Genomic DNA, 23965 nt, shown 5'->3' with positions numbered 1-23965 from the left:
GTCAGGAAAACGCAATCCAATGCCGGTGACCCTTCTCCTCCGGCGCCGACAAGATCCCTGGGCAGATATCATGCAGACCCCTTCGGCAGTACGCAGACAGACGATCACCTATTCCCGTCTACTGCGAAACGTGAGTCCCTTGTTTTATACTTGGCATATCACACATTCAACCTCCTCAGATCGCGGTTCAGCCTGGTACGGAGCTACGAGGCACGAGACAGCGGAATGGACTGATCCATTACGTGATTCACCGGTCAACATTGCGGGTAAGCAGTGTCGTCAATCTCCATGAACGTCCTCCGCTAATGAAGTGGACCAGAGTACACCCCGCTTGTTTCCTGAGCCGGTCTGCTCAAGCTTCGGTTGGCGTGCAGTCCGATCATCCCTCCACATCGATTTTACATGCTTCATCTCAGGTGCCATCCATCGCTCTCGTCTTTGATCAGCTCTCCGAATGTTGGTTTATCATGTGCTGTCTCATCTGTCGAATATACCGCCTTGGTATGTGCTATCATAAACAGCCTTACACTGAATGTCCTTTGCCGTGTTGTCATGGCCTTCCGCTCGCTTGGCATACTATGACTTACGCATGGATATCTCTATATACTTGTTTCATATCATTTTAATAGTAGTACAGCTAGAAGGTAGGACGAGGCGGGTAACTGAGCACAACAGGGCGACGGCAGCGCAAGTCCAGCAGGTCGTCAGCCGGGCGACTCTGGCTATCAATTTGCTGGCATCCTCGAGGGATCTCCTGTCTTCAGATCTTGGGTTTTGTATGGCTGACTCGAATTTTCGTCAACATCTGACTGCAGGGACTCGGAGGGAGACGGGGAGGTATCTGCAGTTGCTAAAACCTCTGAATCGCCCGTCCCGGCCGTGCCACTCTCGGAATTGCGTGCTGCGGCCTGGGTTGCAAGGCTTCGCGCCTAGTATGATGTTATTGCACTGAGACTAGGGTATCATATGATGCGTGTCTGTGAGCTCACCACTACTTGCTTAACGTGGTCATAATACCGCTCGCAGGTGTAGGCCCAGACCGCCATTTCAAATTCAATCTCGACGTCCGTGGGCTCCGAACTGCTCGTCACAGTCAAGTACATAGTAAAGGCACAACCGGTGCGAGAAACGTACGACTCCTTGCTCAGGCTTTCCAGGAATTGTATGAGTTCGTCGATCGTGAAATTTCGTAGGAAGTCCTTGAGCGTCACATGCATGACGAATTCTTGTGGGGTGGGAAGGGCGCCAGGATCAACATCAGCGAGGACGTCGGCGGGGGGCTCGTGAATAGCGGATTGAGGTCGCGAGGCGTGCTCAGAAGACATGGTGTAGAGAGCGAGGGTTGAGGGAGTGTAGGATTCGTCTCACAAGATGCGTCCCGCTTTATATCTTGTCAGAACAAGGTATGTCGCATCCCTAGCAGTCGCGAGAGCCATACACCTGGGTCCTCTGAACAATCGTGTAAACGTATTGTTTCACTTGGTCTGAACATATTGACGACAGAAGTGGCTGCACGCGCGGGGGATGCTGCAAACAACGTCGTCGAGACGCGTCGGCCATGCGAGGTGAAACTATTGTGTTCTGGTGGCGCATCCCAGCGGGCGATCACTTACAAGGTCGCCATTCGGTATGAGCATAAGCCGCCAATTGCAACATGATTGTTTCTTTCAATGACGACGAGACCACAAAAGTCATACCGAATGTTCGACATCCTGTCAAGCAGACATAAAGGCGGACATTTGGTATCACATGCGCGCGCGACCAACGATACAGAGTCGTCGCTGTCGAATGAAGAAGACGCACCAAGTTATTCAAAGGCCTACGATAACTCGCAGTCGCTTCTGAACGAACACAGTTCTTTTCCGTGTACGCCACCATTCAGTCAGTTGAAGCTTCTGCGGTGCCACGCCACTTGATCCGACCGGACATGTATGTCTCATTCGATCTTACATACATTCGCAACGGAACCTGTGCAAGTAAAGCCCTCCACCAGTTGGTCGCGAGGTCGGGATGATCAGTTCTCCAAAAATTTCCTTACTTCTGTCTTGATGAAGTCGTCATCCCGAGCGTTCGCCCCTCCGCCGGCTAGACAGGACAACCTTCAGTCATCTAAGATGGGGCCGAACAGGGAATACCACATACCCATGTGCCCCCACACGGAGTCGATCACAACGAGCTTGGCGTTGTCGCCTAGATGCGATACCTCAATCTCACTATCCTCCGGCTGCATACACCACTTCGTCAGAAGCATGACACGCCCACAGTCAACACCAGCGCCCAACATACCGGGAAGTACAGGTCAGTCTTGCACGGCATGATCAAACCCTTCGCCTTGATACCTCTCAAGACGCTGGCGAAGCCGTCATCGTCGTGCGCCGCCCTGAACGAGGACTTGCCGACGAGCGTGACGTCGCCGTCCTGCCAGGTATTGATGAGCGTGATCATGTCGTTCGCGTCCCAGGTCCCGAGGAAGCCGCCCTCCCAGTCGACGCGGAGGAAGTCTTCCAGCGAGGAGTACCGGCCGTCCATCAGGTAGCCATGTTCCCGGAACCACTGCGAAGATGGTGTCAGAATCACTTGCATGGCATTGAAAAGGCAGACATGGAGGACGCAGCGTACCGTCTGCCCGTACGCCCACGCGCTGTATGCGCGACCGAAGGCACGGATGCCGAATTGCGGTTCCTTGGTGTAATGGCCGTTCTCAAAGTCTTTCGAGTTGAGAAGGGCTGATTTCGGGCCCTCAATGAAGCTGTATATACCAGCTTAGCTTCCATACCGCAGTGTCCCAAGCATGAAGAAAGGATGACACACCACTTGTTGTGCATGCTCGTGCGAGCGGAGCCGCATATCGGGATGTACCTGCCATGGAACGAGGTGAGTACTACTCAAAGGCCTACATACGCTCGTAACAAACCCACTTCTCCACGAAATCCGGATAGATGACCGGCCAATAGTACGCCTGGAAAAAATCAGCTGTCTGTAACATATCAAGAGAACACGAGTGGGGTCACCTGCTGTCCACCCATGGAAAAGCCAATCACGCAGTAGACCTTCTTTACGTTGAGTTCCTTGGTCAGGACAGCGTACTGAGCCCGGCTACTTGGACGTGAGAACGACGATGCACATTATAGTGCTTGGGCTCACATGTTATCTTCATACGATACAGCGGGAAAGTACGGGCCGTTGTAAGGTGGGGGCTGGAGCGCGGTATCGTGAGCGGCGGAAGCCACTGTGTGACGGATTCTAGTTCACCGTGTTCGACGGGGAAGACGACTTGGAACCATCCAGACTATGTCAGCGCTCTTGGCAATACGGGACACGATGACAAGCCTACCTCGCCATTTGAAAAGAGAGCAAAGGTGACGATGTAGTACTTGGTTGGGTCGAGTGCCTTCATATGATAAACATCACGCCACTCAGTTGGTGCTCGTTAGCACTAGTGCAGGTTTCCCACTTTGTCTTCACCGATCATGTAGTCTTGACCTAGCAAACCCCGGTCTGTCTCATGTTACAAAGCCGCAGGACGGTACGCGCGGAATAGACGTACTATCGAGCCTTCCACCATAGCAGGTGGGAAAGACTATGCATGGGTTCGTCGGGTCACCGTAGGTGCTGTACGCAGTGATAGCGTCAGGCAGCATGCCACCCGCGACACGAAAGCGACCATGGCGGTAGTACTGTATACCGCGGCTTTGCGACATTGTCAGGGATGTGGGCTACGGCTCTGAGCGCACTGCCTCCCAGAGACTCCCTATATCTCAAATGTGCGAGATAGCAAAATTAGTGGTGGGAAGATATAGGCGCAGAAATCACAAGGTGCCATGGTACGAAAAGCGGCGAGATCCATTCACGTGGCCGTCTCGGAACGGAAGGCATTGAGTGTAGATGATAGGACGGTGGCACGCCTGGCATCAAGTTCTGTCTGCTAAGCAGCTGACATTGTCCTGGAGTACAAACCAGAAACCGCTGGATACGTATGTTTAGACATGAGACACGCGCATAGACGCGCGAACATTGCTGGAGGAGTACTCTGCGGATTCGAGCCATGGAGATTCAACAGGAAACGAGCGACGGATGGGATCAAGAAGCAACGGGCGCCTGGAGGGTCATGAAGGTGGCTGAGAGGCACGTGATCCGGAGAGCGAGCAACTTCACAGTTCCAAGGGTTTGGATTCGAACTCCGCCAGTAGTCCTCTTCCCTCGTATCTACCACTCAAGACTCCCGCAAGTATGGGCTGTAAGTCGTCGTCCCCGTTCTGCGCACTCCTCGACCGCCCTACGAAGCCATGCTGACCGTCTTGCGCTCTAGCCAACAAACCTCGTGGATTGCAGGCCGCGCGCAAGCTGCGCACCGATCGCCGCGAAAATCGCTGGGTGAGTACTCTTCCCTTGCTACATCCTTCTGCACCTCTGTATCTCCCGCATCGCATCTGTAGACACAAGTGTTCTCATTCTTGTTCCCCTTTGCATTCGTAGGCGGACAAGGCGTACAAGAAGCGCGCCCTCGGTAACATCTACAAGACCTCCCCCACCGGAGGCTCTTCCCACGCAAAGGGCATCGTCCTGGAGAAGGTCGGTGTTGAGGCCAAGCAGCCCAACTCCGCCATCCGCAAGTGTGTCCGTGTGCAACTCATCAAGAACGGCAAGAAGGTCACCGCGTTCGTGCCGGTACGTACCATTTGTCCAGCCTAGTCCAGGTCCCGCGCGCTCTCGAGCAGTCCGGGCCCTGATGGTGTGATTTTCTGGTTTGTTCCTGAGCTGATTGCGTTTATCGCTCTGCCCTCCTCTGCCCTCTGCAGAACGATGGTTGCCTCAACTTCGTCGACGAGAACGACGAGGTTCTGATCTCCGGCTTCGGTCGCCGGGGTAAGGCCAAGGGTGATATTCCCGGTGTCCGCTTCAAGGTCGTCAAGGTCTCTGGTGTAGGTCTCTTGGCACTCTGGAAGGAGAAGAAGGTACGTGAAGTTTCGTATGAATTCACTGTGTCGCCAATACTGACTTCCGTCCTGCGTCTTGTAGGAGAAGCCCAGGTCATAAGCGTGTCGCATATATCTTGTTGTCCTCATTCGTTCACCTCGCTTTCTCGAGCCGTCTGGGCGCATCATGTTTGTACCAATTATCATCACATATGATTACGAATGAGCCATATGCATTATGCCACGCACCTCCCTTCGCCTGCAAGACAGCCAATCTGTCGTGGTATCTCCAACTGTTCCGGGTTGTGTCTTATGAGGTAGCCGTGGACTAGGGGACCCCACAGCTCGCGAAAGTCAAGACTAAATCTGCCTGCACGCTAAGATGCAATCGGTTGCTTCATGCGCACAGTGAGAAAAACTACCTGAAGAATCATTGAGATCCATATTAAACGTGTTATTCGATGGAGGTACCACTATGACTGAGACTAGGACTAGCATGAGGTGCAAAGCGACATGATTATGCGATATATGGTAACAGTAGAAACCACCGAGTACCTCCTCCTCGTCCGTCGCCCACGAGCAGCGAGCGCGACGCAAGAAAGCGGAAGGAACAAGCCCATACTGCGCACGAGAAACACAACCGCTCAACCCCCAACCTATTCCCCGGTTCCAACAGACATGACGAATATCACTTCGGCGGGTTTAGGAGCCCTGCTCGCTCAGAGCTTGACCTGTACGCCCTGGCCCTCGAGATACCGCTTCAGGTCCGCCATGAGCTCGAGCTGCTCGGTCACCGTGAGGGAGCTGACGATCGTCTGCAGCACCGAGCCGACGGTGACGTGGTTCTCGCGGATGAGGCTGCTGTAGTAGACGTAGGTGAAGACGCCCATGAGGAACCTGGGGGAAGACCGCGGATCAGCATATAGGAGACAACGCTGCGAAGGGGGAATACGCACTGGCAGTCCATACGGTCGGTCATGCCGCCGTGTCCGGGGATGCTGTGGCCAAAGTCCTTTATGTCGAACGCGCGTTTGAAACCGGAGGCGAAGAAGCCGCCGAAAGGCGCAACCAGGGACGCGAAGCATGCGAGGACGAGGAGGTGGAACTGGTAGGGCGCGTACGGGATCGTGGTCCGGTTGCCGAGCTATGATCGAAGAGTAGCATTAGTACGTCGGCGAAATAGATGTGCGATATACACGTACGACGGGAGCAAGGAACACGCGCAGCGGAAGAGGCATCTCCCAGTCACGCCAGACGAAAACCGGGTTGGGGGTGCAGTGCAGTTCGCCGCTCCAAGCAGAGACACCGAGGTCCTCAACGGGGCAGATCATATAGTAGAAGCGCATGAAGTAGGTGCCCCAAAGGAGACCGAAAACGAGCGTGCTGAAGAACGCGCCGATGAAGCCCTCGACGGTCTTCTTGGGTGAGAGCTTGATGAGAGGGGTACGGCCAACGGTGATACCCCAGACATAGGCGAAGACGTCGTTGCAGATGACAAGGGAGGCGGGGACCCAGAACCAGATGAGACCCTCGAGAATGTTGTTCACGATGAAGTGGCTGGGAAATGGATAGTCAGCGAAGTATACCTTGACTTGAGTCAGGGGACGAACCTTGACACGACGATGAGGAGCAACGTCATGTGCACCCAGCAAAACATACCGAACTGCTGCTTCAGGTAACCACGCTTGAGCGACATCACGAAGCCCACAAAGCCGATCAAGTATAGCGTGAAGCTGACAAAACGGTGGTTCGTTGCGAACGGCGTCAGCTGGGCGTTGGAGAACACTACATGCTACAACCGCCAAACATGTGAGCTGAGCATGCATACTCGAGACCGGTGGCGACCTGACATACCTTGAAGTAGTAGATGATGCTCTCGCCATAAAGGAAGTAATTGGTGACGGCGAAGAAGTACCAGTTGAGCGTCTTGCTCCACGGATCCCGGCCGCTGATGTTACTCTGTCCATCCTTCCGCTTCAGGGAGAAAAGCGCGGTAACCTCTCGGTACACAAGAGTCTGGCATAGCATTACGAGTAGTACCATGTATCCATGACCCATGAGCAGGAGAGCTACAGAGAAGCACTGACTGAGTATACTTCTTGCAACCAGACTGGAATCCACTCACTAATGAACCCTCCGATCATGATGAACGTCCACAGCGTTCGGGTCAGGAAACTGCGTCTCTTTTTGACCTGCTCGCTCTCCTCCGGAGTCAGCTGCTTTTCCGGCGGGTTTTCGACGTCGGTCCTTCGGCGGGCAAGTGTCTCCTTCTCGGAAGCAGCCGAGGCAAAGCTTACTTGAACAGGCGGCTTCGACTCGGCCGGTGCGGGCACATGTCGCGCAGACAGGGTTGGAGCAGTGGGAGTAGACGCAGAAGACTCTTTTGAGGGTGCTGAGGCTGCAGAACCATTCACCGAGTGCGCAGTCCCGTTCGCCTGTTTCGGCGGTGCGACCGTCGTCTCTGGTGAGACCTCCTCCGCCTCTGGAACGTCCAATGCCTCCGCAATCACAGGACTTGCCGCCACTAGCGGTGTTGCATCTTGAGACGTTGTCGAAATCTCAGCGGGAGGTGGGATGGGGGGCTGCACGTCACTACCCGTGGCCTTTTGCGCTCTGGCAGCAGCGCGCGCGGCCTTCTCGAGCTGGCGTTTCTCCGCGCGAGCCAACGCCTTCTGCTTCTTCAGTGCGCTCTTTGATAGCTTCGCATTGGACTCGTTTGCACTAGGAAAACAAGGCATGAGCAACTACAACCGCAGGGACGCGACCGTGCCCATGAACTGGTGCGTCATACCTCTCAGGCTGAGATGCGTTGGCTTCGTCGAGGGCGTCCTCCTCGGTCTCCTCACCCGACTCGACGCCGAGTGCCTCCCATGCGGTTTTAGAGGTGAAGGCTGCTGCTCGTGAGGACATGGCTGGATGTGGGTGGGATGGACGATTGGAGCTCAGAGCCGGTGACGCTGCTCGGACCTATTACTACTTCCACGTGCCTCAAGCTTCAGCCTCGGGCGTCAGGGCGCTCAGACACGTCGATATCGGCATCCTCAAGAAGGCACACGCGACATAGGCAGGAATATGCGCTACATGGGCAACAACTATGAACACCGTGGTCTGTGACAGGCACTTCTACAGATACTAAAAAGACATGATATATATGCAATACGTATGATGGGATATGCGACGAGCAGTGTTGCGAGAGCAGGTTGATCAGTGGATCGTCCGACGTGAGGGCGAGAAGCGTGATATGTGCATCTGGAACGTGTGAGGAGAATAATGTAGCAATAACGTCAGAACCTCCAATCCGTATCAACCTCCATTGCCCAAGGGACTGCGACGATATAAATATGAACACCACTGAGCAAGACAAGCGGATCGCGGGTGTACGCACATTTAGTCATAAGAGTCTTCGAGAACAACTTTTCGACAGGGACGCCGTGCTCCTTGCACCACGAAACGGTGATTCTACACCCAACTCAGTAAGCGTGATTCTGGACCATATCGAAAGTCAAACGAACATACCTTGGATCCAAGTAGTTGATTTTACTGCAGGCGCACGACAACCCGTCACCGGACGTCCCGCACACAACGAAGACCCAAGACGGCACTCACCTCGTGCCCAGAGCAACTTCCTTCCCCGCCTCCCTGTCCTCCATCTGCAGCTTAAACGTCTTGATCCTCTCCTCCAGCTTCTCGATCGCGTCCTCAATCTTCTCCGTCGGCCTCTCCTTCTTGAGCGCGTGCTTCTCCGTGCCACGCTCCTTCTTGAGCTTCTTGTACTCGGCCTCGATCTCCTTGATCTTCTCCTTCAGCACCGACTCGTCCTGCGGCTCCTTGCCATCCGCCGCCGCTTTCTCGTTGTCCTTCTGGAACTTCTTCTCGGCTTTCTCAATCTCCTTCGCCTTCAAGTTGTCCTCGTGCGAAGCGATGGCGTCGTCGTCGAGGTCAGACTCTGGATCTTTGTACTTCTTGTTCTTCTTGAATCTAGCATCGGCGGCGAAGAGGGCGTGACGGAGCTTCATGCGCTCGTACTTCAATCCACGCAACTAGCATGCATTCCTCCGGTTGAGCGACCTTACGACAACAGGCATGTACGGGACACACCTTCTCCCGCATCTTGCCCATAGACTGCTCGTGGGTCTTGGGCACAGCACGTTGATGGTTACACAAGATAGCCACCATGCGGTTCGCGTGGTTATACGCGTTCAGCTTCTCCTGGACAGTGCCCTTCTCAGGCGTACCACGATCGAGCAGTTCTTGGAACGTCAATGAGGCGTTGAATGTACGGAACACCTTCGCCGTGAGGCCCTTCATATACGAGGCCAGATGACGGTTCAAGGCTCCGGTCTGCAACGGCCGATTGCGACGTCAACATCAAGCCACACGAAGTGGTTGCCATAAAGCACACGCACGTTAACACGGTCGAACAACTCGTCGTCATCGTTCTTGTCATTCTTGAATATGCGTATGTTCTTGTACACCTGGTCGTCTACCGCCACCTCGTTGTAGTACCGGATAGAGTCTTTACCCAAGAAGTCAAACACGAGTTTATTAGGAGGCTCGAGCGTGACGTGTTCACAGCGCAAAGAGCAGCAGCCGACGGTGTCGGCCTCCTCCTCGCCCTTCTCATTACCAGCTCGAAGCGCGAGCTTGTCGATGAAGTACATGGCGGTCGCACGCTGACGCTCTGCCATGTTCTTGCTCTTCAGCGCATCATTGTAGTCCAAGCGAATCTTGTCGACATATTTCTAGACATACCAGCTTCAGTGATACGAGGAGAACAAACGACGGCGTGAAGCTGACCTTAAGCTCTCGCGCCTTCTCGAATTTCGTCCAATCGCTCTGACCCTTGATGGAACTGCCAGCGGCCAAAAAGACGTACTTGTAGTTACCGTTGACGTTCTCAACCCAGTTCGCCAGCCAGGTGACCGTGTTGTCGTGAACAACCTCCTTCCACTCGCCCGGAACGTTCGGCTTGGGAACAGGGGCGTCCTTGCCGATGTTGATCGTAATGTCCTCGGGGCGCACACGGAGCTGTGAACCGGCTCATCAGCTGCCAGTCCCTAATGCCCATTTGATGAGGTCTACCTTAAGCGCCCCCTTCTTAGGATGATCCCCACGGCCACGGAACAGACCTGGAGGTTCGACGCGGAAGTTGCCAACTTTCTCCTTACGTCCATCGAGGAAACAGTGAGTATATGGGGCCTCCAACGCGTCCTTAGCCGCCTTCGCCGCTTTCTTCTCCGCGGCAGTCATTGACTTCTTTTTCTCTTTCTCCGCCTCGAAGTGCTCAAACATCGGTCTGAAGTCGCAAAGTTCGAACTTGGTGATCTTTAGGCCGTTCTTCTACTCGAAGACATGAATGAAAGTGTATTGACGATGTGTCAAACATGCGCACCGGAGGATATTTCTTGAGGATCTTCAAGAAGTCGTCAAAGAAGTTCTTGTTAAAGGTCGCGTCTTTGGCGTGTTCGGTCTCCAACATGGCACCATAGAACCCAGCGACTTCCTCCGCCTCCGGAGGGAGGTCCACGGGCTGTCCTGTACATACATGTAAGTGAACAAACGTGTTGATGAGGCAACCACATGCACTCACCGTTATACTTCATCTTGACGTGCTTCGGAAGGGGTTCGTAGGGAGGCGGGAAATACACGCCATTGTGCTCCATCGTCTCCCATTTGACGGACCCGTCACGATTCGCGTTCTGCTCCTCCCACCATCTGTACGTCTCCGCCTCTTCCTCCTCTTTCTTCGCTTTGCTCTTCTTGGATACCGCGTCCGAGTCCTCCTCCTTCTTTGCGCCCCTCTTCTTAGGCTTGACGTTGTCGGACGCCTCCGCCTTGGCCTTCTTCGTCGCAGTGGCACGCTTCTTCTTCAGAGGCTTGTCGTCCTCTGAAGAGCTCTCGTCAGCGTCACTCTCCACCTTGACCTTCCGCTTGCCCTTGGCGGGCGCCTTCTTCGGTGGCGGAGCTGGGATGTCGTCCTCAGACTCGACGTCCCGCTCAGACTCGGATTCCTGCTTCACTTTCTTCTTGGGCGGCTTACCCTTGCCCTTCGCCGCCACCTTGCCCTTGCCATTGGCCGCGCGCTTGGGCTTGGCTAGGGGGACGTCGTCATCGTCTTCATCGTCCTCTGATTCGATGATCGCCTTGCTCGCCCGCGGCGTCCGCTTCCCGTTCGCAGTGGTCGACTTCGTTGTAGTCGCCGCCACTGCACCTGGCATCCGCACGGCGGCCGACTTGCCCTTCGCCGGTGTCAATGCGAGAGGCTTGTCGTCCTCGCTAGACGACTCGGAGACGACAGCCTTCTTGCGCTTGAGGAGGCGAGTGTCCGGGGTCACGGGTTCCGACTTGGTACGAGTAGTCTGGGACTAGGGCCGAGTGGTTTAGTGGTCTTGCCACGACTTTGCTTGAAAGAAAGCGACGCACCAGCGGCATGTCATCTTCGCTCATGGAGGACTCGCTCACGGCATGGCCGTTGCCGTTCTGAATAACGTGTCCATTCTGAGTGCCATTAGAGGCGGAGGGCTTGAGGCCGAGAGGGACGTCGTCGTCTGAGAGCATAGATACGTCGCCAGACATGGGCGTATACACAAGAGGGGCGGTAGAGACAGTGTGGTGGTGGAGCAGGGACAAGGAGGAATGGACGTGAGACGAGAAAAGCGAGCTGGGGAAGGGTGCCAGCTCCAATCTGTTGAAGTGTCACCGCGCCGGCCCTAAACTCTCATCACCCCGTGCCTGCGCGCCTAATCCCCGGCAGCGCACTCACAACGCACTGGCACACCGCAGCCCGAGTGGCACCGACGCAGGCCAACAACTTCCCTCCAGCCAGCTTCCCAACGGCCTTTGTCTGCCAGTTATCATCTGGTGAGTACCTCGACTGCTCCGGCACGCTCACCTCTTACTCCTTTCTCCTCCAGATGCCTCCGCCAGACCCCCAGCTCTACCGCGACCCGTGGGGAAAGCGCGAGGCTTGGCGCAAGCACCCTGTGTTCTCCCGTCGTCAAATGTTCGCCCGTGCATTCCCTGGTTTCGGCGTTGCTCTGGTCGCCTTCACCGCATACGTGATTGCAGATAATTTGCTGACAAAGGGCAAGGCTCATTGAGACACGTCGTGAGCTGGAATAGTTGGGCAGATACATACCAGTACGTCCCGCTACCCCCCACCCCCCTCTTGGGACTGACATGACCTTGCTGCGTATTTTCTATAGGTCTCATAGGTCAGGAACCATATAGTTCTTACGCGCCCGTAGCGTGACCCCACGAGCTCCCTCCGCTGCTCTAGCATCGCCTTGTAGTCCGCAATGTCCTCACCAGCGATGTAGACACCCTCGGAATGATACGCCGTCGCCGGGTTTACATCCTTGCGACATGTGACTCCCGAATATCACCCTCGATGCAGCATCTACTATCTCTCTTGTCGGTCTTCCTGTATCTATAGTTTGCGCACTAATCGCACTAGCCACTGCTCGCGTTGCTTTACGCAAGATCTCTTTGCCGGCAGACTGCGCAGTGTGCGGTGAACTTTAGCCTTATAGGAGTTGGTTCCAGACCGCTTGACATCGCTCCCGTGAAGGCAGCTCTTGTCCCTATATGTCCATTCTGCCGTGCCATGCATCCGTTAGCGCAACTCGTGCACTATCCTCGCCACCCGCATCGATTCCTCTTTTCCGCTGGACCGTGAAGCCACTAACTGTGCCTCTGTTCAGGCGGAGCAGAGGTCTCCCTAGAACTTGCTAGAGACCTTTGCTCCGTATAGGAACAACGAATACACCGGTCCTCGTTTTTGCATCACACGAAGTGCCACCAGCCTCCGGAAGAGATGGACCTTAAATCCAAGGTGTACGTTCTCACGCCGAAGATCGGTCTCTTCAGTACCCTAAAGTCCAAGGGCTCCCGACGCTGTGGTGCTGGCCATCTTATGCTCTCAGTTCGCGTTGCTGCGAAATCGAGGCTCGTGCAGCCGGACCACGGTGAGCGCGTAGGTGAAGCGCCGCTCAATCACTGTTACGCTGATGACGCTTGCTACTGTTACGCTGACGACGCTTTTTCTACCCGCATCAGAGGCGAATTCGCGAAGACCACTCGTCCTACAGCGAAACCGGGATTCAGTCTCTGTCGATGGACATATTGCTAAATGAATGCCTTCAATCAGTGGACTCGGGTAAACGGTACCCGCCAACTCCGTTCGGTGCTCGGTACCGACATTTCCCAAGGGGCAATTCACTGACAGTAATGCAATGCTGTCCCCTTCGAAGCTCTCACAGTCTGATGTTCTTCTGATTTCGGAGGTGCCACCATTCTACACAGATCGCATAGTGGACATGCGGGTGCATGGAAGGTGCCATACCACCACTGACCCGAAGTGTAGCATGCAGGGTGCGTCCCCCGAATATGCAGTTTTTCAAGTTAGCTAGGTCTTCTCTAAGCCTCGTTGCTGCGAACCCTACCGCCTCCGGGTGCAAATCCCTCTCAGGCCCAAGCATTATCGAGGCGTCGCAGATTGACCGATATCCCGAGAAGACATGAATGATGAGAATGCTCCCGGCCGCCGACACCCCGCGCATGTAAGTGCGATTTTCTGAGCACGCGAGTAACCGTTCCTCCTCTGACAAGGTCAGAGCGATAGCACACTGATTCTAGGGTGTACTCACCTAAATCGCTCGACGCCAATCCCTCGATAGCTGATCCGGACAACGCCATCGCCGCCCACTCCTGCACTAGTACAGTAGCACTGAGGACCCACAGTGCTCCTCATCGGCTCATCACTGAAGTTACCGGAGGCGAGGACCCTCCGGTCGGCGAATGTGTGAGAAACCTCCAGAAAAACGTCGATCCCAGATGACGAGTCCCGGATAACGTACGCTGTTGAAGACTGGGTCTCGAACTAGGAGGCGACCGAAGGCATAGCCTGTACAGAGCTGCCCCTGCCCCTAGAGGAGTCCTATGAAGATGAAGTTGGAAGACTTCGACGCAATTGGGTCGGAGAGTCCCCACGTAACAAGAATTTCGTTATCCGGCAGACCTGCTGTTTCGCGGGATGATATGTACCTAAGTACTGAAATGTATTTCCATCAGGTCGAACATCACAGCAGTACTTAGCGGTAAGCGATGGTGCTTCTTCTCCGGTGGACCGCCTTAAATGAATTCATTTCGTCTAAAAGGACGCCAGCTGCAATTCAGCTTCCGCGAGCATCGTGGAGAACGCTCAAGCAACACTCGCCTTGGACGACGGCAGTCCAGCGAGGGGCACCCACCGCCGCCCTTCAAATAACTACTGAGCCCGATAACATTGTGGGCTGATGTGGAGTAACGTCGGCGTCTGCGATATGTTCGATATCTCCGACGCAATATGTGCGCAAGAGGCAACTGGACCGCAGACCTCAGGAACGGTGTGCGCCAGCGCCGACGACGCCGATCTTTGCAGGGCGTCGCCAGGCTCGTCCGCAGCGGTATTCACGATGTCATGATCTCTATCATCAACTTAGGCTGCGATATATAGCACGACTTGGTGACGCCAAATTGCCAATGAACTTCTAGCATGGTCAGTATGCCATTGTAGTACAACTTCATACAGCACACTGGAGAGGCTTCACTAGTTCGGACGGATACGGACCTGCGTTCGGACGCCAGAGAAGTGATCCGTTCAGCGATCGTCGGAGAGGGTCAAAGCGAGGACCGGGGCGACCATTCGTCATGATCTCGATCCAGAAGAGGTAAGTCAGGGTCGAGCCGCTGGATGAAGCCACTAACTTGAAGTAGCACCTCTCTAAATCTGCAAGAAAAGATTCCGAGCTGCCTCGTGCCGGTCGTTTTCATGCCTATAGCATCGTCCGTTCCTGATATGAGGTTTTGAGGTGCAACCGCAACACGTGGTGAGGTTTTTCTTGAAACTGTCAGAACGTGCGGAGCTCACTCATATTGTCGGGACATTGGCCGGCCTCAAAACTACTGAGAAAGACATTTCGCCTGCTGATCGCCGTCAGAAGTGATCAAGCGAAGTGCCTATTCCACGATACCCGTTATCATTTGTTATATTTACTTATAGACTGCAGCTGTATGCGGCAAACGCCTCAAAGGGCCCACCCTAATGCAGGGATCCGGCTAGCTGGTTGGCCTGAAGCAGTGGATTGCGTCGACGTTTTGATCCTACAGTCGACTCACAATGCTCGATGACCCCCACCTCCACGTAGGACCTCCGTACGCTCATCGGGCGACGTTTCGTCCTTGCCCATGATAATCAAGAGGCATGTATTCAAGGCAAAAAGACTTTTCCGCACAAGCGAAGTTGCCGGGTAAACCGTTGTCGGCATCTGGTGCCCACGCATCTCACGCATCATCTAGGGCCCAGATCCCATCGCGCCCGAGCCATCTCAGGGTACCAGACACCCGACATCGGCGATGCGCTTGCCTCTGCCCTGGCCTTCGCTACAGTACCAAGTTCCAATCATTTATTCACCTGCGACATGACCTTATACACAATTTCCGTCAGCTACCTTCCAATTTCTCACTAGGTTCTCTCTTCCCCCTTTCCTCGAAACATTCGGCCGCTCTTTTAAGCCGCCTGGCCGGCTCGCCATGCTCACACCTTCCGTACCCTTCTTACCGCCCCTCAACCTAGTCGCATCTTACAGCATGGCCTCAATCCACCGTCGATACACTACTCTCATCCTCGACCTCGGCGACGTACTCTTTCGTTGGTCTCCAAAGACTGAGACCGCCATTCCACCTCAACAACTCAAGGATATCCTCTCCTCTGTCACCTGGTTTGAGTACGAACGCGGCAGACTATCCCAGGAAGCATGCTACGAGCGCTGCGCCGAGGAGTTCAAGATAGAGGCCTCGGTCATTGCAGAAGCCTTTAAGCAGGCTCGCGGGTCACTGCGGCCCAACGAGGAGTTCATCGCCTTGATCCGTGACCTCCGCCGTGAGATGCACGGTGACCTTACCGTTCTTGCCCTCTCCAACATCTCCCTCCCCGACTACGAATACATCATGTCGCTAAGCTCAGATTGGACGACCGTCTTCGATCGCGTATTCCCCTCTGCACTCGTTGGCGAGCGCAAGCCTCATCTGGGATGCTATCGCAAGGTCATCTCGGAGATGAACCTAGAACCTCAGACGACTGTGTTCGTGGATGACAAGCTTGACAACGTCGCGTCTGCTCGCTCACTTGGTATGCACGGCATCGTGTTTGACAACCAAGCCAACGTCTTCCGCCAACTCCGCAATATCTTCGGAGACCCCATCCGCCGTGGCCAAGAGTATCTCCGTGGGCATGCTGGCAAACTCGAGTCTTCGACCGACAACGGGTTGATCTTCGAGGAGAACTTCACACAGCTGATCATCTACGAGTTGACGCAAGACAGGCGAGTCCATGCACGTACATGATACTTGATACCCTGTTGATTTCATGCCTGAACATAGGACTCTCATCTCGCTTTCAGAATGTCCTCGTACTTGGAATTTCTTCCGAGGTGGGCTAGCACGTCTCCCCTGCGCTCAGGCCTTCATTGACAATGCTACTCCGCAGGCGAACCGCTATTCTCGGAGACCTTCCCGGATGATGTCGACACAACATCTGTGGCGTTGACGGTATTGCAACCGGACAGAGCACTGGTCAACTCCGTTCTAGACGAGATGCTGGAGTATGTCGACGCCGATGGCATCATGCAGGTGATTCGCAACGCTGTTACCAAATTCAGGGCTGCTAGCTAACAGGGTCTTCGTAGACATACTTCGATCGTTCACGACCACGCATGGACCCCTTCGTCTGCGTGAACGTACTCTCCCTGTTCTACGAGAACGGTCGTGGTCACGAGCTCCCTCGCACATTGGACTGGGTCTACGAGGTGCTCCTCCATCGCGCGTACCACGGCGGTTCGCGTTATTACCTGTCGCCCGACTGCTTTCTATTCTTCATGAGCCGCCTACTCAAGCGCGCAGACGATCCAGCAGTCCAGGCTCGGCTCCGCCCGCTCTTCGTCGAGCGGGTGAACGAGCGAGTAGGCGCCGCTGGCGACTCGATGGACCTCGCCTTCCGCATCCTCGCCGCAGCGTCTGTTGGCGTCCAGTGCCCCCGCGATCTGGAAAGGTTGACTGCCGGGCAATGCGACGACGGTGGATGGGACCTCTGCTGGTTCTACGTGTTCGGCTCGACGGGCGTGAAGGCGGGCAACCGCGGCCTCACAACGGCCCTCGCTGTCACGGCCATACAGACGGCCATCGGACGCCCCCCTTCGCCCAGTCCCTCCGCGGCCTCCTCGTCTTTCAGACCTAGTTCCCCTTACAAATTCCTAGGCATTTCGCGCCCAGCTAGCCCCATTCGCTTTGGCGACTTACTTCGCCCATGGCGGAAGATGAGCAGGTCGAACTTGAAGTCTCAATGAGCCTATAGTCATCCCCCGTTCCTCACTCTCTCCTACTCCCGTCGTCGTTACACGTTGCTATCCGTACTCTCTCAGATACCGGACGGACCTCTGGAATGGACTTGTAGATATGTATGTGTTGCGTAGCCGACCATTAGGGTTGTATGACAAATTCCCATCTATGGCTTGTCCTTGCTCTCGATAACCAGTTACTATACACCGTTGCCGATATATATCCCCCACCATCCCTAGCCAGTTATAATTGCATGAGATGCACAAGCACTGACGGTCGCATTTGTATGTTCGCTGCTGACCTAAAGCATCTGATGGCACTCTCAGGCACCATGCTCACGTACTATCAAGAGGTAGTCTCCATATGAGTCACATAGCAGACTTCCTTGCGATGTGAATACCTAAGAGACACTTGTCCGACACAATAGCCTTCCTGACAACCCCACAGCGCTAAAACAGACACAGAACTTGTGAAACGTGCTGTTATAGAATAGCAACACGTGCCTATGGACAACACCGGCATTTGAATGGACGGGACGACCGAGATGTGCAAGTGTCCGAGGGACCCATGAACCGTTAGAAGACAGTGAGAGTCGTGAAGTGCTCGCGCTGTAGCGTTAAAGCCGGTTCGCATATCATTCGCCACCGATCGCACTCCCGAAACTTCAACGGAGTGTCTTGGTTGGCATTGTTCCGATGACTTGTTTTCGTCCGTCAGTCTAGCTCTGCGCATCCGCGATGCTTCCAACATTTGAATCGGTGTTGAGTAAGGCGAGCCCTACCCAAAATCACAACAGAGATGGAGAGACGATGAGGAACAATCTTACAGGGATTAGCACGCTTCATTTATCCTCTAAGGAACCGTTTGTACACCTCGTTGTCAGTCTCTTCCACGTAAGGGTACCCGAGTTTCTTGAGGTAATCACTGAACTCGTCTGTGTCTGCAGGCGGCACCTGGATTCCTGCCAGCACCTTTCCAATATCTGCATTGAGGCAATTATCGGTTCATCCCCTTGACGAATATATCAAATGATATTACGCACCCGCGCCATGATTCCTGTAATGGAACAGAGAGATGTTCCATCCGCTGTGCAACCCTTTCAGGAACCTCCTCAGCGCATCGGGGCGCTCGGGGAATTCTAGAATTCGAGCCAGACAGGAGCATGGCTTAGACATACTGCGTGTAACATCTAGGCAAACGACAGAGCGGGCTCACCGAATCTGAACAGTCGCTCGTTTGGTACCTGTTTGCACCCTCCGATCATATACCTCGCGTGGCTCTTCGCCATCTCGTCGTCACTGATGTCCACTGCCTTCATGCCTAGTTTGTCAAGCCCTAAGACGAGCTCGGATACTTCCTTCGCACGCGAGGTTGTTTCGAGCTGGAAGGACAAGAAGATCTGGGCGCGTTCCGGATCGTGGTAGCGGTAGACGAACTCCGTCGTCGCACGCGGGTGAATCATGTCATGGAGTGCGACGAAGCTGCAAGGAATGGCGGTTCAGCTCAGCCAGACTGGTCCACAGCATAGCACAGAAAGCTGGAGGTGACGTCGAACGAACGAAGGACACACCTTCCGGGCTTCTCAGGTATCTCGACACTAAGCAACGCTTCTCGCCCTTCTCCGAGTTCCGCACGCTCCGCGACAAAGCGCAGGCGGTCAAAGTTCATATTTGCGCCGCTGATCACGGCGACGAACTTCTTTTGCGCCCCGATGAGCTGGTTGTCGACAATGTACCGCTTGAGCGCAGCCAGTGCTAGGGCCCCAGCGGGTTCCGTGATAGAGCGCGTCTCTGGATGACAGATTCTGTTAATCTGCGCTGTACATCCCAACGCCGCCATGCGTACCCTCGAACACGTCCTTGATAGCTGCGCACAACTCGTCCGTGTCGACCTTGACGACATCATCAAGGAGAGCCTGGCAGATCCTGAACGGCTCTTCTCCGACGATCTTCACCGCGGTGCCATCGCTGAAGAGCCCAACCTCGTCCAAGGTGACGCGCTCGCGTTTCTCCAAACTTCGTGCCATCGCGTCTGCGTCGATCGTTTCGCCCCCAATGACCTTCGTGCGCGGCGAGCCTATGCGCTTAACGTACTCCGCGATGCCTGCGACGAGGCCGCCCCCGCCAATGCCCGCGACGATGCCGTCCAGGGTCTCAGGGTTCGGGATCTGCTTCAGAATCTCCATCCCGACCGTGCCCTGGCCCGCGATGACGAGCGGGTCGTCGTACGGGGGAACGAAGATGAGCCCGTGCGTCTGAGCGAGGCGCGCGCACTCTGTCTTGGCCTCGTCGAAGTCCTGCCCGAAGAGGACGACCTTCGCGCCAAGGCGGGAGACGTTGCGCACCTTGATGGACGGTGTCGCCTTCGGCATTACGATCGTGCACGGGATGCCCAGTCGCGAACCGGAGAGCGCGACGCCCTGTGCGTGGTTACCTGGAGGGGGGGAAATACGAAGACGAAGTGTATGGATGAATGAGCAGTGGATACTATGTGCCAGTAGTAGTACGCACACTAACCCGCGCTGCACGTCACGACGCCCTTCCATCTGTCCTCCTCCGGCAGGCTCGCCATGAAGTTGTACGCGCCGCGGATCTTGAAGCTGAACACTTCCTGGAGGTCCTCGCGCTTGAGCCATATCTGGTTCCCTAGCCGAGCACTCAGGCTCGGGCAGTACACAAGCGGCGTCTCCTTTAAAATCTCGTACACCTTCGAGGTCAGGATGAGCTTGAGATAGTCTGGATGGCCATCAGGCAGGAGGTTGTGTGGGGCAAGCCGCGGGTACCGTGTACTTGGGATGCGCTCGGGCGCGTGGGAGGAGTACTCGACGGTGGCCGTCGTCGCCATCGCGTGTACACTTTTTGGCGTCAAGGGGTGGAACGTTACACGAGCTTTATCAGTCCAGGTCTAAAACAGTCTACTGTAGATGATCGGTGTAGTGTGAGGGCGAGGGAGCCTTGGACGAGCGCAATGAACACATGAGTCACAGTGTAATTTTTAGCCGTGGACAAGCCTCATGTGGGGGGCGCCGGGTCCTCCTGGCGGCTGCATGATCACCGAACGCGATCTTTACGAACAAGCAGTCCTGCGGATGTGAAAGGGATGGATATCCGACGAACAGCAGTACATATACAATAGGATATGTGAGATATAAGACAAGCGTACACAGTAAACGATAGCCCGATGCAAGCCATGAGAAACAGGATGTAGCAGTGCGATAGAAAATTCAAGATACAACATATCAACGACGACGGTGTGTTCCGGATTCCAGTAAGCGTAGGCATGGATGCATGAAGAAGGTATGGTGGGAGATCACAGCGTTCCCGCTCGCCGATCGCGCTCCTTCGCCTTCGCCCCAGGCCCAAACCGTTCCTGGAACCGGATCAGCTCCTCCATGAGCTCCTCCATCATTCTCATGGTAGTGTCCTCGCCGCCTCCTCCTGTCATCACCTCCGCGAGCGGAGGAGGTGCAGAGTTCGCCGTCGACAGCCCATTCTCCGGTGCAGGAGCGCCGTCGGCTATGCTGGCGTCGACGTCCATGTCACCGGCAGCAGCCCTCTGGTGCGCCTGCAATGCCTTCTCCAGCGCCTCTTTCCGTCGCGTCCGCTCCATCGCCGCCGCCTGCTCGCGCCCTACCCACTCTACGAGCGATCGAACACGCTTGTTCATATCACCAACGCTCATACGCTTGCTGGGCCATTTGACCTTCACGCCCCGTTCGGCGGTCCGGTCCTGCGACTCGCGACCATTGCCGTCGAGCACGGAACCACGGACTTCTAATGGACGAGGAACGTCGGTAGGAAGCATAGGCTCGAGGTGAGCGAGATAGTCTGGCAGGTTCCACGACGTGAACAGCGGTTGCTGGGAGACAGCGTATGCATGGGAGTGGTGGTACGCGCGCGAGGCGGCGGAGTTACCGGCCGCGGCGCCGCTAGCGTTGGCTTGTGCTCGCCTGGTGGTGTGCTCGGAGCTGTTGTTGGCTGGATGAGGGTATATGTAGGGCATGAAGATGGTACAAGGGTATCCGTGAGTGAGTGGTATAGCCGAGGATAAGACGGGAACGCACCTTTGGCGCGGCTGCTGGCTTTGCGTGTCGGCGCAGCGCTTGCTACTACGGGTCACGTGAGTTGACGTCACACGCGGCGAGATTCGTGCACTGACCTTCTTCGCCGTCGACGGACGCGACGTCCTGCCCCTGCCCCTTCCGCCCACCTGCCCGCTTGTTGCGTCCATTCGGCGCGCGCGGCGCTGGTGCGCCTGACGAAGGTCCAGCGGGGCCCTTGCTCACGCTGAGCGGCGTCGCGTCGCGTGCGAGCACAGACGGCGGGGGTCTATCAGAGGTAACCGACGCAGATCGCGTTCTTTTGACAGAGGCGCTAGGTCCGGAATGCGGTCGTTGGCAACGCAGTATTATGCGCGTAGGCAGATAAACACTCACGCGTCGTCATCACTCCTCTTCCGCTTCTTCTTGTGGTTGACCTGCATCTCGATCTCGTGCTCCGGCTCTGCGTGGCCATTCAGGCCTCCGTTCGCGCTCACCGCCGATATCGGCGTACGAGGTGGTAGATCGTATTCGGTCTTGGGAAGGTCGATGAGCGCTTGGAGCGTCTCTTCATCGTAGGCGGCATCGCGGCTGTTCATCGTGTTCCGCCGTTTAGTGGTCTTGTGTACGGCCGGCGAGTGGGAGCGAGAGTTTCGGGGCGCGTTGGCGACAAGAGGCGTAGTGGGAGGGTAAGAGTGCGATGAGGATTGTCGAGCATGCTTGACGGCCCAGTCCCTGCGTCTCATCGTAAGAAGGGGTGGATGAGGGTAGAGGGCCAGGCGAGATGTACTTTACGACTTCGACCCACAGCTCTGGTCGGCACTCCTCGCAGAAGTAGTGATTCGGCACGAGGTCAGCGGCTGCGTAGTGCATACATTGTCCATGCTGCCAGGCCTTGCATATCTCGCATTGGACCATGAACTCTCCCTGTTCGTTCTCCTCCTCACCTGACAGGGAGGATTGGCAATACGTTTCGGGGCGATCGACGCGACGGGACACACCGTATTTCTGGCAGATACAACGCGTGACTCCCCCCTCTTCCTCGTCCTCCCCGTTCTCCTCCGCACCGTCGTCGGCGACGGCCTCGAGGCCGCCGTCGTTGTCGTTGTTGGGGATCTCCACGACAAGGGCAATCTTCTCCTTGTCCTTGCCCTTGCGCTTGGAGCGCAGCGACCCCCCGTTGGTGTTGACACCGTTCTTGTGTAGCTCTTCGAGAGGCTCGTCGAGATCTTCGTTTTTCGCGCGTTTGTTCCGGACGGAACCGTTGCTGTGTGAGGAATTTGACGAGGGACGGCCAGGGGCGTCCTTGGGCTTAGTGGCGGCGGGGTTGGCCTCCGACGGTGGCGAGCCGGCAGGGGACTTGCTGGAGGATGGTGCAGGACGACGTCCGGAGCGTCGAGGTTCCTTCGGAGATGGTGGGGGGCCCATGGTGGCCACGTTGGCCATTGCTGAGGTTGGGCGATGCGATGGGGAAGTGAGAAAGTGCGGAGGAGGGTCGAAAGCAGAGATACAGACAATGCCCCCCATTTCCCCGTCCTCTGTTTACTTCGCAGTTTCTGCCCGATAAGTCCAGAATCGGGCATATCCATCGAGGCGCACACGCTCAGCGGCATTTCCGGGCCTCTCCTCCTCGTCACCGACACTGGCCACAGCCTCCCCTCCTCGCCTTGCGCTCTCGCCCACCACGCTCTCGTGTTGTTCATGAATGGGTCACATAGCGCCGCTGATGTCGCTCGCGATGGCGACTTCAGCTTCTCCGACAATGAGGGCGACGACTCGCCCGACCCAGGTCTCGGCGACTACTCTGCACGCCTCGAGGAGCTCATGAGCGACGGCGAGGACGACGTGGGTCACGGAGCCGACGAGGACGAGGACGCAGACGAGGGAGGGTTTGTTTACAACGGCGTCGACTCTGATCCCACTGGCGGATACCGCGAGCAGCTGCGCGACGTGCTCGGGCCGGACCACGAAGAGGACGAATTTGAGGAGGAGAAGGAGGTCGAGCGGTCGCTTGTTCACGAAGTGGCAGAGAACGAAAAGTTCGCGGCGACGATTGAGGACGAGGCAGGAGTGAGTTACTCCGCGTACATGCCTCGCCGGTTCCGCCTGCTAATCCTCAGGTTGGCTGTAGCATGTCCAGAATCTGACCCCTCGCTCGCCTCCACCTATCTCTCCCAAGACACCCTTGCCGTCCTCTACGCCAGCCAGGATGCCGAGCCAGCTTGGAAATGGGATCCCGCCTCGTCTGCCCTCCTCGCGGCCGTACTTGCACCCCTCTATCTCACGCTTGCGCTCTATCACCCCTCAGCCTTCTCGTACGTCGTCCGCAGCGAGCGGCGCCACCCTCCATTCGCACTTGCACGAGTCGACATCTGCTGCGCCATCTCACTTCTCCGCGCTCTCTCGATCATCATCGGTCACCAACCTATCGACCCAGTTTGCACACCAAGAAGGCTCTCCTGCAGCACAGACGCGGCCGCCGCGCGAAGTCCTACGGTGGACGCAGCTACGCGTCATAGGAGAGCACATATATGCAGCGCAGGGTCCAAAGGTTTCCGCGTTCTTGGGCGCCCAGTCCTCCGGCTCGCCGACGGTCCTTGCCGCAAACGGGCTGATTTGCATAGGCACAGACATG

General features: G+C 55.9%; 8 protein-coding genes across 8 annotated transcripts; 3 read left to right on the top strand and 5 right to left on the bottom strand.

Moving 5' to 3' along the window:
* Positions 1-2014: 2014 nt before the first annotated feature.
* On the bottom strand, positions 2015-3701 carry DICSQDRAFT_129384 (homoserine O-acetyltransferase; the record flags this gene model as incomplete). Its single annotated transcript, XM_007369574.1, has 11 exons — positions 2015-2085; positions 2143-2224; positions 2287-2553; positions 2620-2749; positions 2812-2859; positions 2919-2977; positions 3012-3096; positions 3145-3197; positions 3335-3391; positions 3455-3483; positions 3548-3701. 11 exons carry the CDS (start codon positions 3699-3701, stop codon positions 2015-2017), a joined length of 1035 nt encoding a protein of 344 aa, XP_007369636.1.
* Positions 3702-4192: 491 nt separating this feature from the next.
* On the top strand, positions 4193-5169 carry DICSQDRAFT_111470 (ribosomal protein S12/S23). Its single transcript, XM_007369573.1, has 5 exons — positions 4193-4237; positions 4310-4374; positions 4477-4668; positions 4800-4955; positions 5020-5169. Exons 1-5 carry the CDS (start codon positions 4231-4233, stop codon positions 5035-5037), a joined length of 438 nt encoding a protein of 145 aa, XP_007369635.1. The 5' UTR covers positions 4193-4230; the 3' UTR covers positions 5038-5169.
* A 466-nt stretch (positions 5170-5635) lies between these two features.
* On the bottom strand, positions 5636-7114 carry DICSQDRAFT_68892 (phosphatidate cytidylyltransferase; the record flags this gene model as incomplete). Its single annotated transcript, XM_007369572.1, has 6 exons — positions 5636-5813; positions 5873-6060; positions 6119-6473; positions 6527-6708; positions 6771-6985; positions 7042-7114. Coding segments are annotated over 6 exons (1191 nt in total), but the record flags the coding sequence as incomplete, so codon positions are not given.
* Positions 7115-8200: 1086 nt separating this feature from the next.
* Positions 8201-11134, bottom strand: DICSQDRAFT_68959 (uncharacterized protein; the record flags this gene model as incomplete). Its single annotated transcript, XM_007369571.1, has 10 exons — positions 8201-8241; positions 8302-8375; positions 8433-8456; positions 8523-8956; positions 9015-9257; positions 9323-9658; positions 9714-9944; positions 9999-10256; positions 10309-10451; positions 10507-11134. 10 exons carry the CDS (start codon positions 11132-11134, stop codon positions 8201-8203), a joined length of 2412 nt encoding a protein of 803 aa, XP_007369633.1.
* Positions 11135-11550: 416 nt separating this feature from the next.
* DICSQDRAFT_140219 (uncharacterized protein) lies at positions 11551-12374 on the top strand. The gene is made up of 3 exons (XM_007369570.1): positions 11551-11777; positions 11831-12056; positions 12122-12374. Exon 2 carries the CDS (start codon positions 11831-11833, stop codon positions 12014-12016), a length of 186 nt encoding a protein of 61 aa, XP_007369632.1. The 5' UTR covers positions 11551-11777; the 3' UTR covers positions 12017-12056; positions 12122-12374.
* Positions 12375-15545: 3171 nt separating this feature from the next.
* DICSQDRAFT_157256 (HAD-like protein) lies at positions 15546-17529 on the top strand (the record flags this gene model as incomplete). The annotated part of the gene is made up of 4 exons (XM_007369569.1): positions 15546-16279; positions 16338-16387; positions 16444-16586; positions 16643-17529. The coding sequence occupies 4 exons, from the start codon at positions 15546-15548 to the stop codon at positions 17297-17299; spliced, it is 1584 nt and encodes a 527-aa protein (XP_007369631.1). The 3' UTR covers positions 17300-17529.
* A 286-nt stretch (positions 17530-17815) lies between these two features.
* DICSQDRAFT_140218 (threonine ammonia-lyase) lies at positions 17816-20221 on the bottom strand. The gene is made up of 6 exons (XM_007369568.1): positions 19808-20221; positions 19137-19724; positions 18862-19081; positions 18507-18772; positions 18334-18429; positions 17816-18273 (listed from the first exon to the last, which is right to left on the bottom strand). Exons 1-6 carry the CDS (start codon positions 20133-20135, stop codon positions 18137-18139), a joined length of 1635 nt encoding a protein of 544 aa, XP_007369630.1. The 5' UTR covers positions 20136-20221; the 3' UTR covers positions 17816-18136.
* A 379-nt stretch (positions 20222-20600) lies between these two features.
* Positions 20601-22758, bottom strand: DICSQDRAFT_173759 (uncharacterized protein; the record flags this gene model as incomplete). The annotated part of the gene is made up of 5 exons (XM_007369567.1): positions 20601-21268; positions 21355-21399; positions 21450-21664; positions 21727-22065; positions 22121-22758. The coding sequence occupies 5 exons, from the start codon at positions 22756-22758 to the stop codon at positions 20601-20603; spliced, it is 1905 nt and encodes a 634-aa protein (XP_007369629.1).
* Between the last annotated feature and the right edge of the window lie 1207 nt (positions 22759-23965).

The sequence above is a fragment of the Dichomitus squalens genome (assembly GCF_000275845.1).
Source record: "Dichomitus squalens LYAD-421 SS1 unplaced genomic scaffold DICSQscaffold_51, whole genome shotgun sequence".
Lineage (NCBI taxonomy): Eukaryota > Fungi > Basidiomycota > Agaricomycetes > Polyporales > Polyporaceae > Dichomitus > Dichomitus squalens.
Note: the sequence above shows the minus strand (reverse complement) of the source record. Positions and strands in the feature narration are given on the sequence as shown.